General features: G+C 40.9%; 1 protein-coding gene across 11 annotated transcripts in view; it reads right to left on the bottom strand.

Moving 5' to 3' along the window:
• Positions 1-9,983: 9,983 nt before the first annotated feature.
• SEC24A (SEC24 homolog A, COPII component) overlaps positions 9,984-21,031 on the bottom strand; it is a 76,035-nt gene continuing 64,987 nt past the window's right edge. For all 11 annotated transcript variants that reach the window (XR_013530852.1, XM_054249549.2, XM_078359527.1 and 8 more), the window contains 3 exons: positions 18,399-18,491; positions 16,112-16,215; positions 9,984-13,274 (listed from right to left, as the gene is read on the bottom strand). Coding sequence is in view for 10 of the 11 variants with exons in the window: in XM_054249549.2 (XP_054105524.2) it covers positions 13,160-13,274; positions 16,112-16,215; positions 18,399-18,491 (312 nt within the window). In the remaining variant the exon portion in view is untranslated. The remainder of the gene's footprint in view (positions 13,275-16,111; positions 16,216-18,398; positions 18,492-21,031) is intronic.

Raw genomic sequence — 21,031 nt, 5'->3', positions numbered from 1 at the left:
AAGATAATAAAATATTTATATTAATACTTAAAAAGAAGTGAAAACAAACAAGAAAGTTTGGTTTGGATTCAACAACATAAGGAAGTCAAAGAAAATAGACTGAACTTTCACCCTTGATGGAATGAAAGTTAAATTCCAGGGAGCACTCGGGAAGATGGCTGATCACTAGCAGCCGGGATTGTAGCTCCCAGTGAAAGCACAGAGAACGAGACGATGCCACACTTTCAGACGAATTTTTGTTGCTCATGGACCAGGAGATTCCCAGCGGAGGAGCCCCATGGGTCGCCAGCATGACTCTTGTGGCCAGCGTGGCAGTTTTGCTGGTGCCTCGATGCGGCGATTCTTGGTGCAGAGTAAACGGGACTGTGTCCTCTTTTGGTCAACATTTGGAGCTCCGGGAAGGCAGAGTTGCCTGTTCAGCTGATTGAAGGACAGACTCAAGAAGGAAGCCAGACTGGAGATGCCCAGGCAGAAAAGCACCATCAATCTTAACACTGCTGTTTTAGCCGGCACAGTGGATTGCTCAGATTCTGGCGCTGGGAATCAACAAGTTGGACGTCCACTCAGAGACCTAATTAGAAAGTCGGTAATTTCAAAGGCAACAGACGGATAAATTTATAATGATGGGAAGAAACCAGCCTAAAAAGGCTGAGAATACCCAAAATCAGAATGCCTCTCCCTCTACAGGGGATGACAGTTCCTCATCAGCAACAGAACAAGGCCTGATGGAGAACGAGTGCTTTCCATTAACAGAAGTAGGCTTCAGAAGGTGGATTATAAGAAACTTCTGAGGCCAGGTGCGGTGGCTCACGCCTATAATCCCAGCACTCTGGGAGGCCAAGGAGGGTGGATCACGAGGTCAGGAGATCGAGACCATCCTGGTCAACATGGTGGAACACTGTCTCTACTAAAAATGCAAAAATTAGCTGGGCATGGTGGTGTACGCCTGTAGTCCCAGCTACTTGGGAGGCTGAGGCAGGAGAATTGCTTGAACCCAGGAGGCGGAGGTTGTGGTTAGCCGAGATCGTGCCATTGCACTCCAGCCTGGGTAATAAGAGCAAAACTCCATCTCAAAAAAAAAACAAACAAAAACTTCTGTGAGTTAAAAGAACATGTTCTAACCCAATGCAAAGAAACTAAGAACTTTGAAAAAAGGTTTGACAAAATCCTAACGAGAATAGACAATTTAGAGAGGAATATAAGTGAATTAATGGAACTGAAGAATACAATGCAAGAACTCCATGAAGTATGCACAGGTTTTAACAGTCGAATTGATCAAGCAGAAGAAAGGATATCAGAGGTTGAAGACCAACTTAATGAAATGAAACAAGAAGACAAGATTAGAGAAGAAAGAGTAAAAAGGAATGAGCTAAGTCTCCAAGAAATATGGTACTATGTGAAAAGACCTGATTAACGTTTGATAGGTGTATCTGAATGTTATGAAGAGAATGAATCCAAGCTGGAAAATATTCTTCAGGATATTATTCAGGAAAACTTTCCTAACCTAGTAAGGCAGGACAATATTCAACTCCCGGTAATACAGAGAACACCACAAAGATATTCCTCAAGTAGAGCAACCCCAAGACACATAATCGTTAGATTCACCAGGGTTGAAATAAAGGAAAAAATTATAAGGGCAGCTAGAGAGAAGGGTCAGGTTACCCATAAAGGGAAGCCTATCAGACTCACAGGAGATCGCTCAGCAGAAACCCTACAAACTAGAAGAGAGTGGAGCCAATATTCGATATCCTCAAAGAAAGAATTTTCAACCCAGAATCTCATATCCAGCCAAACTGAGCTTTATAAACGAAGGAAAAATAAAATTTTTCACGAACAAGTAAGCACTCAGAGATTTTACCACTATCAGGCCTGCTTTATAAGAGCTTCTGAAAGAAGCACTATACACAGAACGGAACAACCAGTATCACTCATCCCAAAAACTTACCAAAAGGTAAAGAGTATCTCCATAATGAAGAATATATCAACTAATGGGCAAAATAGCCAGCTAGCATTAAATGACAATATTAAACTCACAAATATCAATATTAATCCTAAATTTAAATGGATTAAATGCCCCAATCAAAGACAGAAAGGAAAATTGAATAAAAAGTCAAAACCCATCGGTACGCTGTATCCAGATCCATCTCATAAGCAAGGACACACAATGACTCAAAACAAAGCTTTGGTGGAAGACTTACCAATCAAATGGAGAGCCAAAAAAACAAAAACACAGGAGTTGTAACTTTCGTCTCTGACAAAATAGACTTTAATAGTAACAAAGACTAAAAGAAACAAAGGACATTATATAATGGTAAAAGGATCAATGCAACAATAGGAGTCAATGATCATAAATATATATGCACCCAATATAGGAACACCCAGATACATAAGACAAGTTCTCAATGATTTATAAAGAGACTTGGACTCCCGCACAATAATAGTGGGAGACTTTGACACCACATTGTTAATATTTGATGGATCAATGAGATAGAAAATTAACAGGGACGTTTATGATTTGATCTCAGACCTGCAACAAGTAAATTCAGTGAATATCTATAGAATTCTTTATCCTAGGTCCACAGAACATATATTTTTCTCAGTATCACATTACACCTATTTTGAAAGTGACCACATAATTGGAAATAAATCATTCTTCAGCATTTGCATAGCATTTCACAGACTTAAATGAAATATTGGTTGGCTGTCTGTTTGTTATTTTCTTCCCTTATTCCTTCCTGTCTCCGCTGATAAGTACAATTATTGGCATAAAAGAGGTTTTTAATACCTATTTTCAGACTGCATTCCAGCCTGGGCAAGAGAGCAAGATTCTTATTCTCTCTCCCCCTTTCTCTTTCTCTTTTTTTTCTTTTGAAAAAAGAAAAAAAAGTTTAGAGCCATTCATTTATCTCTTTGTTTAAAGAAACATTTATTGAGTGCCTTCTATGTATAATGAAATATGCTGGGTAATGTCTAATACAGAGCTTTTCTCAACCAGGTCTCCAGGAGAGAAATGAGTTTTCATAACCTAGTGCATCTATTGTATGTAATGAGTTAACATTTTTCCTAGGTATCTAGAAGGGTACAAGTTATGTACCTTCCTTGGGGAAATTAGAAAAGTTATCACTTAAGTAAGTTTCTGGGTTCTATGACCAGATAGGAAGTTCGGTTGAGAAAGTCTAGGAGGTGGGGGGCGGGGGGCGGAAAGAAAGTTAAATCCCAGGGACATGCACTAGTTAATAATTTTAAAGTAGGCTGGGTGCAGTGGCTCACGCCTGTAATCCCAGCACTTTGGCAGGCTTAGGTGGGTCGATCACGAGGTCAAGAGATTGAGACCATCCTGGCCAACATAGTGAAACACCATCTCTACTAAAAAAATACAAACATTAGCTGGGTGTGGTGGTGTGCGCCTGTAGTCCCAGCTACTCAGGAGACTGAGGCAGGAGAATTGCTTAAACCCGGGAGGTGGAGGTTGCAGTGAGCCGAGATCGCGCTACTATACTCCAGACTGACGCCTGGCGACAGAGCAAGACTCTGTCTCAAAATAATAATAATAATAAAGTATTAGAGGAAGTTCTTCTGCCTATCTGCACAACATTGATCTGAGTCCTAGGCTATTCCTTAAAAAATTTTAATACACAATTGAAAATAATTGAAATAACTGTCAAATAGTAACAAATGTGCAGAATTTGATGAGGCACAGCTCTAGGAGGCAGAGGCTGCAGTGAGCTGAGATCGCGCCTCTGCACTCTGGCCTGGGCGACAGAACAAGACTCTGACTCAAAAAACAAAACAAAACAAAAAAGAGGGCAGGGATGGTAGCTCACGCCCAACACTTTGGGAGGTGAAGGTGGGAGGATCACTTAAGCCCAGGAGTTCAAGACATAGTGAGACCTCATCTCTAGAAAAAAAATTTAAAAATTAAAAAAAAAAACAAACAACGAGGCAGGAAGATTGCTGCAATGAGCCATGATCAAATCACCCCAGGACCACCTGGGTGATAGAGCCAGACCCTGTCTCAAAAGAAAAAAAGAAAGTAAAAGAATGAATTGATTAAACTGCTCAAAAGAAATTCAGGAAAAATCTACAGAAATTAGCAAATTATTTCCTCTAAATTCCAAAATGAATCAAATTTTTATTTTTATAAAGGGTCTCACTCTATGGCCTAGACTGGAGTGCAGGGGCACAATCAGCACACTGCAGCCTACAGCCTTGAACTCCTGGACTCGAGCAGTCCTCCTGCTTCTGCCTCCCGAGTAGCTAAGACCACAGGATTAAGCCCTGATAAATTTTTTAAAATATATATTTTTGTAATGATAGGGTCTCTATGTTGCCCAGGATGGTCTTAAATTCCTGGCCTCAAACAGTCCTCTCTCCTCAGCCTCCCAAAGTGCTGGGATTACCGGTGTTAGCCACTGCACCCAGCCTTTTTAATTAATTAATTAATTAATTTGTTTGTTTATTGAGATGGGAGTCTTGTCTTGCTCTGTCATCCAGGCTGGAGTGCAGTGGCAAGATCTTGGCTCACCACAACCTCCACCTCCTAGGTTCAAGCCATTCTCCTGCCTCAGCCTCCTGAGTAGCTGGGATTACAGGTGCATGCAATCACACCTGGCTAATTTTTGTATTTTTAGTAAAGACTGGGTTTCATCATCTTGGCCAGGCTGGTCTTGAACTCCTGACCTTGTGATCTACCCACTTCAGCCTCCCAAAGTGCTGGGATTACAGGCATGAGCCACCGTGCCTGGCCAGAAATTTTATTTCAATAATTTTCTCAAGTATAATTGTTAAACATCCTTAAACACTCAAAGTTTAAAAGAAACAGAGAGAATTAACAGTTTCAATAGGAGACATGTCAGTAGTCCTCTCCTTAATGAGATTAGAGCTTAATATAACAAACTGAAAGCCAAGTAATGAACCTCATGAAATAAATGTTACTTTAGATGGTACTGAGTATTTTGTTTCGCAGTATTTATTTATTTATTCTGTCACCCAGGCTGGAGTGCAATGGTGCAGCTCACTGCAACCTCAGCCTCCTGGGTTCTAGTGATTCTCATGCCTCAGCCTCTGGAGTAGCTGGGATTACAGGAGTGTACCACCACACCTGGCTAATCTTTGTATATTTAGTAAAGATGGGTTTTCGCCATGTTGACCAGGCTGGTCTCCAACTCCTCACCTCAGGTGATCCTCCCGCCTCAACCTCCCAAAGTGCTGGGGTTACAGGCGTGAGCCACTGAGCCGGGCCTATATTAACTTTTAGTGTGGTTTATAAACACTACAAAACAGGCCGGGCGTGGTGGCATGTGCCTGTAGCCCCAGCTACTTGGGAGGCTGAGGCACAGGAATCTTTTGAACTCAGGGAGCAGAGGTTGCAGTGAGCCGATATCCAACTATTGCACTCCAGCCGGGGTGACAGAGGTAGACTCCGTCTCAAAACAACAAAAAAAAGAGTTAGTATAAATGTGTGAATGTTGTGGGTTGAGACAAAATCATTTGGTTCCTTGGATAATGTTACTCTCCAAGGTTACTCCAGGGTGACCCTGATGAGAATTTCTGCTACTGTAGGAGAATGGCAGTTTAAGGTTTCTGGCCTCCCTTACCCCTCAGGCAGTCCTCATGCTTTTTTTTCTTCTTTGAGACAGAGTCTCCCTCTGTTGTCCAGGCTGGAGTGCAGTGGCTTGAAGAGGGCTCACTGCAGCCTTGACTTCCCAGGCTCAAGTGATCCTCCCACCTGGCCTCCCAGGTGGCTGAGATCACAGGCACATGCCACCACACCTATTTATTTATTTTTAACTTATTTTTATTTATTTATTTATATTTTTTGAGACGGAGTCTCGCTCTGTCGCCCAGCCGAGGCTGGAGTGCAGTGGTGCAATCTTGGCTCACTGCAACCTCCACCTCCCAGGTTCAAGCGATTCTCCTGCCTCAGCCTCCCAAGTAGCAGGGACTATAGGCATGTGCCAGCAGGCCCAGCTAATTTTTTGTATTTCTAGTAGAGACAGGGTTTCACCTTGTTAGCCAGGATGGTCTCTACACCTTGTTAGCCAGGATGGTCTCTATCTCCTGACCTTGTGATCCCCTGCTTCGGCCTTCCAAAGTATTGAGATTATAGGTGTGAGCCACTGTGCCTGGCCTATTTTTTACTTTTAAAGACAGGGTCTATGCTAGCAGTGAAGTTGTTAAAAAAAAAAAAAAAAAGACTGGGTCTTGCTATGTTGTCCAGGCTGTTCCTGAACTTCTGGGCTCAAGCAATCCTCCTGCCTCAGACTCTCAAAGTGCTGGGATTACAGGCATGAGCTACCACGCTTGGCCTCTCCAGGCTTGTGAAGACCTCCTGTACCTGCTGTTTTCAGCAATCCTATAATGTGAGTCATTTTCATGCCTCATCTCTTTTGCCAAATCCTTGTAAGTGAGTATTATCCTGACTCAAAGCCCCAGATACTTGAAGGAAGAATTCAGGGAGAAAGCTTCCAACACAGACCAATTGGTTTATGCCATTGTTGCCATGATTTGCTAAGAATCTTACTGTTCTAAATGATGCTGCAGTTTGGTCTCACCACAGAGAAACATGATTTGAGGAAGTGATAATTATGACACCCTGATTAATCCTGCCAACTAATAAAAAGAAATAGTCCCTATTCATGAGGACAAACTTATGCTCCAAATCATAACATGCTGATGATAAATTAGCATTCTCACATGTGGTAAGAACTTAAAAAAGTCTCTTGATTTATAATATTAATCACTTAAAACTTAACAAAGGTAGGCCGGGAGTGGTGGCTCACACCTGTAATCCCAGCACTTTGGGAGGCCAAGGCAGGCGGATCACCTGATGTTGGGAGTTCAAGACCAGCCTGACCAGCATGGAGAAACCCTCTGTCTCTACTAAAAATACAAAATTAGCCTGGCATGGGGGTGCATGCCTGTAATCCCAGCTACTCGGGAGTCTGAGGCAGGAGAATGGTTTGAACCCAGGAGCCGGATGTTGCAGTGAGCCAAGATTGTACCACTGCACTCCAGCCTGAGCAGCAAGAGCAAAACTCCTTCTCAAAAAAAAACCTTAACATAGGTAAGATATTCACACACACACACACACACACACACACACACACACACACACACAGTAAGAGTGTTAAATATTCGGGTGGAAATAAATTCCCAGAAAAACCATCCTCTGCCATCTCAGTGTCTCACCAGTTATCTAAAATATGAGCCCCAGTTCTGGAGAAGGGGTCAGGAAAAGGCAATTGCAAAACTCATAGATAAGAAGTAGGCAGAAACAAAGCGAGATGAGCTAAAACAAAAATAAAAATATGCCCACTCAAATATGCCTGAAAACCCATATTCCAACAAACATGAAGAAATACAACACTTACATTCTTCCAGCCGAGTTAGAAGTTGGAATAGAAATTTACTCCAGGGCCGGGCGCAGTGGCTCAAGCCTATAATCCCAGCACTTTGGGAGGCCAAGGCAGGTGGATCACGAGGTCAAGAGATCGAGACCATCCTGGTCAACATGATGAAACCCCATCTCTACTAAAAATACAAAAAAATTAGCTGGGCACGGTGGCGCGTGCCTGTAATCCCAGCTACTCAGGAGGCTGAGGCAGGAGAATTGCCTGAACCCAGGAGGCGGAGGTTGTGATGAGCCGAGATCTTGCCATTGCACTCCAGCCTGGGTAACAAGAGCGAAACTCCGTCTCAAAAGAAAAGAAATTTACTCCAGAAAGATTTAATTTTAGAGAACAGTTTTCAGATATTTGAAAAGGAAATGACAGGGAGTTTTTCAGAATTGTAGACAAGGATCTTTAAAGTGTGCTCTGACTAACAAGCAGGGTTAAAAAAAAAAACAACACCAAGAGTAATAAAACTATAGAACATTAAAGATAAAAGCCAAGACAGGTGGATCACTTGAGGCTAGGAGTTTGAGACCAGCCTGGTCAACATGGTGAAACCCTGTCTCTATTAAAAAGGCAGGCATGTGCCACCACACTCGGCTAATTTTGTATTTTTAGTAGATAGGTTTCTCCATGTTGGTCAGGCTGGTCTCATACTCTCGATCTCAGGTGATCTGCTTGTCCTGGCCTCCAAAAGTGCTGGGATTACAGGTGTGAGCCACTGCACCGGCCTGGCCAGTCATCTTAAAACACAAGGGTACAGAAGACAATGGAGCAGTATCTTATCAATGGAAAAATAACCTTTGATACATAATTTCAAACCCAGCTATCCTTGAGGAGCAAGCATCAAGAATTCATTTAGGCCAGGCGCAGTGGCTCATGCCTGTAATCCCTGCACTTTGGGAGGCCGAGGTGGGTGGATCACAAGGTCAGGAGTTCAAGACCAGCCTGGCCAACATGGTGAAACCCCGTCTCTACTAAAAATACAAAAATTAGCTGGGCACGTGCCAGTAATCCCAGCTACTCAGGAGCCTGAGGCAGGAGAACTGCTTGAACTGGGACCTGGGAGGTGGAGGTTGCAGTGAGCCCAGATTGCGCCACTGCACTCCAGCCTGGGCTACAACTGACTTCCCACACATCTACTTATGCTATTTAAAGCACCTTCAGGGCCGGGCACGGTGGCTCACGCCTATAATCCCAGCACTTTGGGAGGCCGAGGCGGGTGGATCACGAGGTCAAGAGATCAAAACCATCCTGGTCAACAAGGTGAAACCCCGTCTCTAATAAAAATACAAAAAAAAATTTAGCTGGGTACGGTGGTGTGCGCCTGTAGTCCCAGCTATTCGGGAGGCTGAGGCAGGAGAATTGCTTGAACCCAGGAGGCGGAGGTTGCGGTGAGCCGAGATCGTGCCATTGCACTCCAGTCTGGGTAATAACAGCGAAACTCCGTCTCAAAAATAAATAAAATAAAATAAAATAAATAAAATAAAATAAATAAAATAAAATAAAATAAATAAAATAAAAAAATAATAAAATAAAATAAAATAAAATAAATAAAATAAAATAAAATAAAATATAAAATAAAGCACCTTCAGCAATAGTTTTTCATTGACTTAACCTGGATGCACGACATAGTACTACTCAGTAATTGGCAAGTTGTTCGTGTCACTTTTTAGTTATTTCAAGAGACAGGGTTTTGCTTTCTTGCCCTGGCTGGAATGCAGTAGCCTGGCAGTCACAATTCATTGCAGCTTCATGCATCAGGGCTGGAGATCCTCCGCCTCAGCCTCCCGAGTAGCTGGGACTACAAGCAAGAGTCACCATGCCCCAGTACTTTTTTTTTTTTTGAGATGGAGTCTTGCTCTGTCACCAGATTGGAGTGCAGTGGTGCAATCTCTGCTCACTGCAATCTCTGCCTACCAGGTTCAAGCAATTCTCCTGCCTCAGTTTCCCAAGTAGCTGGGACTACAGGCACCCACCACCACGCCCAGCTAATTTTTGTATTTTTAGTAGAGACAGGGTTTCAGCATGTTGGCCAGGATCATCTTGACCTCTTGATCCGCCTACCTCAGCCTCCCAAAGTGCTGGGATTACAGGCGTGAGCCACCACACCTGGCTTTTTTTTTTTTTTTTTTTTTTTTGAGACTGAGTCTGGATTTGTTGCCCAGGCCAGAGTGCAGTGGTGCGATATCGGTTCACTGCAACCTCTGCCTCCTGGGTTCAATCAATTTTCGTGCCTCAGTCTCCCGAGTAGCTGGGATTAGGCGCCTGCCACCATGCCTGGCTAATTTTTGTATTTTTAGTAGAGATGAAGTTTTACCATGTTGGCAGGGTGGTTTTGAACTCCTAAGCTCAGGAGATCCACTCGCCTTGGCCTCCCAAAGTGCTGGGATTACAGGTGTGAGCCACCTCGCCCAGCCTACTTTTAAAAACTATTTTGTAGAGACAAGGTCTCGCCATCTGGCCCAGACTGGTCTTGAACTCCAGGCCTCAAGTGATCCTCATACCTGGGCTTCCCAAACTGCTGGGATTACAAGTGTGAGCCACTGTACCAGGCTCATATAACTTTAAATAACTAGTCACTATATATAAGCTCTTTCAATTAACTTTATTGAATATCCAAGTTGATAAGTTAGCACAGATCAAATGATTGTTTGCATGGGTTACAAATGACTTTGTTTTTTTATACAGAAATAAGACAGTGAAAATGACAAACTGTAAAAAGGAAGACAAATCTTGTCTCCAACATTTCAGAGAACCAAGATTTAACACAGCACGTTGAAGATCAATACATACTTGAATCTGAGAACAAGAATTTAATATTACAATATTATACACTACTTTACAAAATTAAAATTTCTATATAAGGATTACATTTATAATAGTTAACGAAACCTTGAAATCACATTTGGTGGTCCCCTAGATAATAGCTGTTATGCATCTTTGATTAGAAGAAATAAATCTTTATTCTAATTATTGCAAAACAGTCTATTAGACTCAATACATTACATTAAATTAAAAACAGTGAAAATATATGCAAACTAAAATAAATAGTAACTGCTTGAGTGACTATTAGTATGTCAGACTTACAGAAATGTTATTTTAAAAATCCTAGAAATTAGAAAAATAGAGTACTTTTTATGGTAGAACTGCCATGCTCAGATTTAAATACCAAGATTGCCCTTGTCTATTACTTTAGTAGTTGTAGATCTGTAGAAAATTCAAAGATCTTTCATAATTTACAACTATGATAAAAAAAATATGGCATAGTGTAAATATTAGTTGCTTTACATCAAAAAGTAATACAAGATGATATGGCAGGTAGTGCCCTATTGGAAAAAAAAAACAAAGAATCAAACTAAAAACACATTCATCATTGCAAAAAATAATTGCTTTGTATCAATATCTCCAAAGGCTCATTCATTCTCGCATTATGTGGAGAACAAATATTGTGAATCCTAACTAAAGTTATGTTTTTCATGACCTGTTATAAAAATTATTCTGGATTGCACATGTTACACAGTATCTAAAATAATTTTTAAAAGTAAATTTGTGAAACATACTAATAAAGCATGTGGTAATAACAAGAGTCATACCCACTGAGGGATGTAGTGAGGCACAAGGAAGATTATCCCTAGAAGCATAAATGTTTCCCTCTGGAAGATTCTTTACTACTTTTAAGAAAGGACCTACAAATAACTCCGCTTAAAATCACATTAAGAGGAACATTTTAGTTATTTTAAGAAACATTTGTGCATAATGACTGTTTATTTTTTTATCTTTGAGACAGAGTTTTTGCTCTCTGTTTATTTTTTTATCTTTGAGACAAAGTTCGGAGTGCAATAATGGCGTGATCTTGGCTCACTGCAACCTCTGTCTCCTGGGTTCAAGCAATTCTCCTGCCTCAGCCTCCCGAGTAGCTGGGACTACAGGCACCTGCCACCATGTCCAGCTAATTTTGTATTTTTAGTAGAGATGGGGCTTGTCCATGTTGGTCACGCTGGTCCTGAATTCCCGACATCAGGTGATCCACCCACCTCAGCCTCCCAAAGAGCTGGGATTATAGGCATGGGCCACCACACCCAGATCATAATGACTGTTTCTTTAAAAGAGGGGATAATATAATTTGCTACAATTTGAAAATTGCTTCTTATAAGATGAAGCGGCTTTCAAGAAAACTTCCAGTTCAATGTGCCACTCGCACACTGCAAACCAACCTTAACACTGCTTAAGGGAGATATTTTCATAAAACATGATTATTTTGATCCAGCTGGCAAGCAGTAGTTGTATACTGTAAAGGGACTGCTTCTTCCCTATCCCAAACAACTCCGTTAAAGTCAGCTCATATTGATATAAACCTGAAAGTTCCTATTTCATTGGTGATCATGTAAGACCAAGATTGTAAACACATTTTCTAACCCATTAAAACAAAACAAAAAACCCCAAAATATTTTGATCAAGTATTACACATGAACATATTTTAAAAAATTCATAGGACAAAATGAATTATGAAAACTGAGCCACTCTTAAAGATATTATGTCACAGCACTTTAAATATACAAATGTATAATTTACCTATTTGTAAACAAAATTCACTCAATAGTTTTGACTATAATATTTCTCTAGCTGAATCAAGAAAGCAGTCTCTTAAGAATTTTCAGAAATCAAGTTTCTTCAATATGTTGGATGTGTGTAATCAATATCCATCAAATCTATCAGCAGCATTTATGCTTTAATAAAATTTTCATATTAAAGAATAAATACTTCTTATGAGTGATTTCCAATTTAACAATTAAACTCCTTAGAAAAATTTTACTGATGTTTTTGGGTAGCACTTTAAAACCTTTCATTTCTTTCATTCACCCTCATTTCACCAAAAAAACCCCACTTTTACTACATACCCAGAGCAGAAATGTACCAAACAAAATCCACTTAAAGGATCAAGATAATTAAAGTTTCTTATCTCCCTATTATTATTGCCAGTCCCAGTGTTTATGAAGCAGCTCAAATCCTTTTCACTACAGAGTAATACAGTAGGTCCCAGTGTTGGGCAGGAAATCAGAAAACCACCTAATGATAGTTCTCACTTCAAATCAAAGAGACTTTGTTCTTCAAGTATAAAGAATACTGACAGATTTTAAAGCTTGAATGTGTTACTTCATATTTTTCTCAAGCTATACTATAATTAGTTTATTCTAGTTTTAGGCAACATAATGATCCTTCCCCTTCCTTAAAAAAGAAAAAAAAAAAAAGGACAGGTATGGGAATTGAATTCTAGTCTTCCTACATTATATTTACTTCCAATTGTTTTTATTTTAAAAACATTACTATCAATGAATCTGTAACTTCCCTGAAACACTTAGTCTTGTGAGGTTTTAAATGTAGCAGCCAAAAATTCAGAAAAATAAAAAATGAGAAATATACAAGTAGAACACAGAAATCTTTATTTTACAAAATGTACTTTGCCTCTGCAATATTGTCTTGTCTTATTTTAATCCATAACAACTTAAACATAATTGGCAAGAAAAAAGTATCCAATCATATGTAGCTAGATTCTGATTTGAAAAATACAGTATTTCAAAGTTGCATGTTTGATTCTCTGCTGTGGTCTTTTATTTGCTATAGGTTGTTGAAATCACAGTGAGAACATCTCAATCAACATATTAGTCCACAAACAATAGAAAAAGAAGGTATTACACATTTCCAGGTATTCTGCACTATTGTGACATTCCTTAGAAATAATTAAGTCAAACTTCTTCATTTGTTCATTTATTCACTTGTTGCTGTATATGCAACAGGAATTCATAATATGATAATGCAGATTCTGTTCTGTCTTCTATCATGTTTTGAAGGAAGTTTGCTTTCATTGGACTCTCATCCCTTAGGAATAAAAGGCAAAAACTTTTAGATAAAATGTAACAGTAAAATAAACAGACTTGTCAGAAAGCTTTTTTTTTTTTTTTGATACAGAGTCTCAAACTGTCCCCCAGGCTGTAGTGCAGTGGCGAGACCTCTGCTCACTGCAATCTCCGCATCCTGGGTTTAAGCAATTCTCCTGCCTCAGCCTCCTGAGTAGCTAGGGTTACAGGCGTGCATCACCATGCCCAGCTAATTTTTTTGTATTTTTAGTAGAGACGGGGTTTCACCATGTTGTCCGTGATGGGCTCCATCTCCTAACCTCGTGATCCACTTGCCTCTGCCTCCCAAAGTGCTGGGATTATAGGCGTGAACCACCAAACCCATCAGAAGGCTTTTGATTTTCTCATAACCATCATAACATTTACTATATAAACAGTTATTTCTAGAAGCTTTCTCTGAGAATACTTGGTTATGTGAACTATAAGTTGTTAAAGGGAAAAGCTTATGGTGGAATTAAGATAAACAGTTGATCCAGAAATTCCACTTCTGAGTACATATCCAAGGGAATTGAAATCAGTTTATCAAAGAGATGCCTGCACTTCCATGATCACTGCAGCATTATTCACAACACCCAAGATATGGAAATAACTAGATGAATGGATTTTTCAAATGGGGTATATATACACAATGGAATTCTATTCAGCCTTTAAAAAACAGGAAATTTTGTCATTTGTGACATGGATGGAGCTAAAGGATATTATGCTAAGTGAAAAAACCAAGCACAGAGAGACAAATACCACAAAATCTAGCTTATGTGTGGAATCTAAAAAAGTTGAACTCATCGAGGCTGAGTGCGGTGGCTCACGCCTGTAATCCCAGCACTTTGGGAGGCTGAGGTGGGTGGATCACGAGGTCAAGAGATCGAGCCCATCCTGGTCAACACGGTGAAACCCCGTCTCTACTAAAAATACAAAAAATTAGCTGGGCATGGTGGTGCGTGCCTGTAATTTCAGCTACTCAGGAGGCTGAGGCAGGAGAATTGCCTGAACGCAGGAGGCGGAGGTTGCGGTGAGCCGAGATCGCGCCATTGCACTCCAGCCTGGGTAACAAGAGTGAAACTCCGTCTCAAAAAAAAAAAAAAAAAAAAGTTGAACTCATCTAAGTACAAAGTAGAATTATGGTTATTAGAGGCTAGGGGGCAGAAGGTGGGTGTGGAGAAGGAAAGAAGAGATGTTAGTCAAAGGGTACAAAATTTCCTTAGGAGGAATAGATTCTGGTTACCTATTACACAGTATGATGACTATAGTTAATGATAACATATTGCATATTTTAAAATAGGCAAAATAATGGATTTTAAATGTTCTCACTACAAAGAAACAATAATTGGCTCAGGAGATGTATATGTTAATTAGCCTAATTTGACCAGTCCATAATGTATACAAGGATCAAGAAATTTTGGTGGCTCATGCCTGTAATCCCAGAACTTTGGGAGGCCGAGGCGGGTGGATCACAAGGTCAGGAGTTTGAGACCAGCCTGACCAACATGGTGAAAGCCCGTCTCTACTAAAAATACAAAAAATTAGCCAGGTGTGGTGGTGTTTGCCTGCACTCCCAGACTTAGGAGGCTGAGGGAGGAGAATCACTTGAAACCGGGAGACAGAGGTTGCTGTGAGCCGAGATCTTGCCACTGCACTCCAGCCTGGGTGACAGAGCGAGACTCCATCTCAGAACAAAAACAAAAAAGAAATCAGTGTACCCCATAAATATATACACTTATTATTAGTCAATTAAAAATGAAAAAAGTGGGCCAGGCATGGTGGCTCATGCCTGTAATCCCAGCACTTTGGGAGGCCGAGGTGGGTGGTTTGCCTGAGTTCAGGAGTTCAAAACCAGCCTGGGCAACGGGCGTGGCAGCATGCACCTGTAGGCCCAGCTACTTGGGAGGCTGAGGCAGGAGAATTGCAAGAACCCAGGAGGCAGAGGTTGCAGTGAGCTGAGACTGTGCTACTGCACTGCAGCCTGGGCAACAGAGCGAGACTCCATCTCAAAAAAAAAAAAGACAGTGGCTCACACCTGTAATCACAGCACTTTGGGAAGCCGAGGAGGGTGGATCACAAAGTCAAGAGATTGACACCATCCTGACCAACATGGTGAAACCCCATCTCTACTAAAAATACAAAAAAATTAGCTGGGTGTGGTGGCATGTGCCTGTAGTCTCAGCTACTTGGGAGGCTGAGACAGGAGAACTGCTTGAACCCAGGAGGCGGAGGTTGCAGTGAGCTGAGGTTGCACCACTGCACTTCAGCCTGGCGCCTGGTGACGGAGTGAGACTGTGTCTCAAAAAAAAAAGAGCCGGGCTCGGTGGCTCACGCTTGTAATCCCAGCACTTTGGGAGGCCGAGGCGGGTGGATCATGAGGTCAAGAGATCGAGACCATTCTGGTCAACATGGTGAAACCCCATCTCTACTAAAAATACAAAAATTTAGCTGGGCATGGTGGCACGTGCCTGTAATCCCAGCTACTCAGTAGGCTGAGGCAGAATTGCCTGAACCCAGGAGGCGGAGGCTGTGGTGAGCCGAGATCGCGCCATTGCACTCCAGCCTGGGTAACAAGAGCGAAACTCTGTCTCAAAAAAAAATAAAATAAAATAAAAATAAAAATAAAAAAGTGTAGTATTTTCAATAATTGGATCTAAGGCATGCTTTACTGCTATTTATTGAGAAGAATTCTTCTTTTTTTTGCTACACTCTTGTAAAAGGTTGCTTAAACATGAGATCACATATATCCATTATTTGAAACAGGTTGTGGCAAGGCCAAACAAAGTGTCTTACTACTAGCAAATGGAAAATTCAACTTACCTTATTACATAAAGTATTGGGAAGAATGGTCTCTGCTCTCTAAGCCAAGAGATGAAAGTTATTATTCTGGCAGATTCTGGTGTACCAAGTTCTGGAAGGTCTGTCTGTTAATCAAAACCAACAAGATTCAAATTAATTATATATCTAATATTATGGTTTATGGTACTTCTCAAATTTTAATTCTTTTAATTACATTTTTTTTTCTGTTTTCTTTTTTGGGACAAGGTCTCTGTCGCCAGGCTGGAGTGCAGTGGCACAATCATGGCTCACTGCAGTCTCAACCTCTTGGTTCTGGTGATCCTTCCACCTCAGCCTCCTGTGTAGCTGGGACTATAGATGTGTACACCATGCCTGGCTATTGTATTTCTTATAGAGACAGGGTTTCACCATATTGCCCAGGCTGGTTTCAAACTCCTGGGCTCAGGCAATATACCTGCCTCAGCCTCCCAAAGTGCTGGGATTACAGATGTGAGCCATTGTGCCCAGCCTACTTCTCAAATTTAACTTACTTTTTTGAGACAGGGTCTTCCTATGTTGCCCAGGCTGAAGTTCACTGGTGCAATCATGGCTCACTGTAACCTCCACTGCCTTCCAAGGCTCAAGTGATTCTCTCACCTCAGCCCCCTAACCTCCAGTAGCTGAATAACAGGTGTGCCCCACCTGCCAGCTAATTTTTATATTTTTAGTAGAGATAAGGATCTCACCAGGTTGCTCAGGCTTGTCTAGAATTCCTGGGCTCAAACAATCTACCCACCTCGGCCTCCCAAAGTGCTGGGACAACAGGTGTGAGCCCCTGTACTTGGCCTTAAATTTTAACATGCATATGAATCACCTGATAATCTTGTTGAACTACAGATAAAGATATAGGAGGTCTAGGGCAAGGGTGTGGTCCTAAGATTTTGCTTTCCTAAAAAATTCCCACAGTCATGCCAATGCAACTTGACTTGGGACTACAATTTTCTACAAATAATCCAGAACAGGAGTAGGCAAACTTCTTAAAGGCCCAGATGGTAAATACCTTAGGCTTGTAGGTCATTTGGTCTCTGCTGCAACTACTCAATTTGCCATTGTTACACCAAAGTAGCCATAAACAATATATAAGTGAATGGGCATGGATGTTCCAATGAAACCTTTTTTTTTTTTTTTGAGACAGAGTTTTGCTCTTGTTGCTCAGGTTGGAATGCAATGGCGTGATCTCAGCTCACTGCAACCTCTGCCTCCCAAGTTCAAGTGCAAGAGCCACCGCACCGGGCCGCAAAGAAACCAAATTTACAAAAACAAGTAGCAGGTACCCCTTGGGCATAGTTTGCTAAGCCCTCATCTAGAAAACCCTCTTAGTTCTTCTCTTCATTTTAGCATGACATCCAGAATTAATTGATTCATTCAGGTATTATTAAAAATATAACCATTTCTTATTTACTCATTACTTAAAACACTTAGTCATCCAGTCCAGTAGTTTTGTTCCAGGCCTGAAATCCACTGCATATCCTAGCTATAATCCTGATATAGCTGTCTTTTATTTTTTGAGACAGGTTCTTGCTCTTTTGTCCAGGCTGGAGTGCAGTGGTGCAATCATTGCTCCCTGCTGCCTCAACCTCCCAGGCCTTAGCAATCCTCCCACCTCAGTGTCCTAAGTCGCTAAGACCACAGTTGTGTGCTACCATGCCCAACTATTTAAAAAATTTTTTGTAGTTATGGGGTCTCACTATGTTGCTCAGGGTGGTCTCAAACTCCAGAGCTCGAGTAATCCTCTCACCTCAGCTTCCCAAAGTGCTGGGATTACAAGTGTGAGCCGCCATGCCTCGCATATCTTTTTTCTTTTTTTTTTTTTTGAGATGTAGTCTTGCTCTGTCACCAGGCTGGAGTGCAGTGGTGTGAATGCAACCTCCGCCTCCCAGGTTCAAGTGATTCTCCTGCCTCAGCCTCCCGAGTAGCTGAGACTACAGGCTTTCGTCACCACACCCAGCTAATTTTTGTATTTTTAGTAGAGACAGGGTTTCACCATATTGGCCAGGATGGTCTGAATCTCTTGACCTTGTAATCCACCCACCTCGGCCTCGCAAAGTGCTGGGATTACAGTGTGAGCCACCATGCCTGGCCTATCTGTTGTTTAAATACATAAATTCCTCAGTGATTCTATGAATGGAATAATAGAATCCATCAATATAAAAACCTATCAATAAAAATGGTATAATTTTGTTATTATTTTCTGATATCAAAATAGTGGCTATTCATGTTTTTGCCACCTTTGAAATGCCCTTTATAATCACCATAATAAAAGTCTTACCATAGGCTGTGGAATTGATGCATAGTTTTGAACTCCTAGAACTTGGCTGAGAAAACTCTGTGCACAATTTTTTCCAACCCAAAGCATCAGTACCTAAGGACAAGAATAAAATTATTTTGAGATGTACCATACATAAAGGTGAGTGAGTCTGTTGACTGAGTATATTTTATTTTTATTTTTTATATATACTTCTGAGATAGGGTCTCACTCTGTCGCACAGGCTGAAGTGCAGTGGTACAATCTTGGTTCACTGCAACCTCTGCCTCCTACGTTCAAACAATTTCCCACTTCAGTCTCCCGAGTAGCTGGGATTACAGGTGTGTGCCACCATGCTCACATAATTTTTGTATTTTTAGTAGAGATGGGGTTTCACCATGTTGGGCAGGCTAGTCTTGAACTCCTCACCTCAAGTGATCCATCTGCCTTTTCCTCCCACAGTGCTGGGATTACAGGCATCAGCCACCATGCCCAGCCTGACTGAGTATATTTTAAAATATCAAAAAGCTAAGTATATTTAGTTAGATTGTACAGCCTTTAATTGAATTAATAATAATTACTATTTACCATATGACATTTTATGCTTGGTATGAAACAAGGAGGATATGGAGGGGGAAGGTGACAAATATACTGCCATTAATCACTGAACAATGGGGATATATGCTGAGAAATGTGTTGTTATGTGATTTAATTTTGTGAACATCATAGTGTATTTACATAAGCCTTGATGGTAATAGCCTACTGCATACCTTGGCCATATGGTATAGCTTATTGCTCCTAGGCTACAAACCTCTAGAGCATGTTACTGTACTGAACACTGTAGGCAACTGTAACACAATGATAAGTGTGCATTTAAAAACAGGAAAGGTATAGTAAAAATATGGTAGAAGAGATAAACAGATATTTATATAGGGCACTTACTATGAATGGAGCCCACAAGACTGAAAGTTGCTCTGGGTGAGTCAGTGAATGGTGAGTGAATATAAAGGCCTAGGACATTACTGTATATACTGCTATAAACTTTATAAATACTGTACATTTAGGCCATACTATATATATATATATATAAAATTTCTTTCTTAAGGTTAATTTTCAGTAATTAACCTTAGCTTACTATAACTTTTATAAACTTTTTTTTCCTTTTCTTTTTTTCTTTTTGAGACAGAGTTTTGCTCTTGTTGCCCAGGCTAGAGTGCAGTGATGTGATCTCAGCTCACTGCAACCTCTGCCTCCTGGATTCAAGTGATTCTCCTGCCTCAGCCTCCAGAGTAGCTGGGATTATAGGCATGTGCTACCATGTCCGAATAAATTTGTATTTTTAATAGAGACAGGTTTCACCATGTTGGTCAGGCTGGTCTCGAACTCTCGAACGCAGGTGAACCACTGGCCTCAGCCTCCCAAAGTGCTGGGATTACAGGCATGAACCACTGCACCCGGCCTCTTTTAATTTTTTTTTTTTTTTTGAACAGGGCCTTGTTCTGCTGCCCAGGCTGGAGTACAGTGGTATTATCTTGGCTCACTGCAACCTCGACCTCCTGGACTCAGGTGATCTTCCCACCTCAGCCTCCCAAGTAGCTGGTACTACAGGTGCACATCACTAGGCCTGGCTGATTTTTGTAGGGGTTTCACCATGTTGCCCAGGCTGTTCTCGAATTCCTAGGCTCAAGCAGTCCACTCTCCATGCCCTCCCAAAATGTTGGGATTACAGGCATGAGCCACTGGGCCCGGCCAACGGCCAACAACTTTTTTTTTTTTTTTTTTTGAGACTAGGTCTCATTCTGTTGCCCAGGCTCAAGTGCAGTGTCATGATCTCAGCTTACTGCAGCCTCAGCCTCCTCGGTTCAAGTGATTCTCTCACCTCAGCTTTCTGAGTAGCTGGGACTACAGGCACGAGCTACCATGCCTGGCTAATATATGTATTTTGAATACAGACAGGGTTTCACCATGTTACCCAGGCTGGTCTCTAACTCCTGACCTCCAGCGATCCACCTGCCTTGGCCTCCCAAAGTGCTGGAATTACAGGCATGAGCCACCATGCCCAGCCAACTTCAATTTTTTGACTCTTTTGTAATAACACTTAGCTTAAAACACACATTGTACAGCTATACAAAAATATTCTTCCTTTATATCCTTATTCTATAAACTTTTCCCTATTTAAAAAATTTTTTTATTTTTTACTTTTTAAATTTTTTGTTAAGTACTGAAACACAAACACACGTTAGCCTAGGCCTCCACAGTGTCAAGATCATCAATCTCACTGGCTTCCACCTCCCCATCTTGTCTCATTGGAAAATCTTCAGGGGCAATAACATGCACAGAGCTGTCATCTCCTATGATTACAACATCTTTTTCTAGAATACCTCTAAAAGACCTGCCTGAGGCTGTTAACTATTTTTTTTAATTAAGTAGGAGTACAGTTCTAAAACAATAATTAAAAAAATTACATAGTAAATACTCTGTGATAGGAATTCTTCAGCTCCATCATAAATCTTATGGGATCTCCATCATATAAGCGATGACTTACACATCATTAATCAGTGTATGACTCTACATAGGTTAATGTATGAAATCTGTTCAGGAAGATAGATATTAAAGGAAATGAAACCAAATGCTAAATTAAAACAGTACAGTAGTTT

Source organism: Callithrix jacchus, chromosome 2, assembly GCF_049354715.1.
Source record: "Callithrix jacchus isolate 240 chromosome 2, calJac240_pri, whole genome shotgun sequence".
Taxonomy (NCBI): Eukaryota; Metazoa; Chordata; class Mammalia; order Primates; family Cebidae; genus Callithrix; species Callithrix jacchus.
This window is presented reverse-complemented; position numbering and strand designations above follow the sequence as displayed.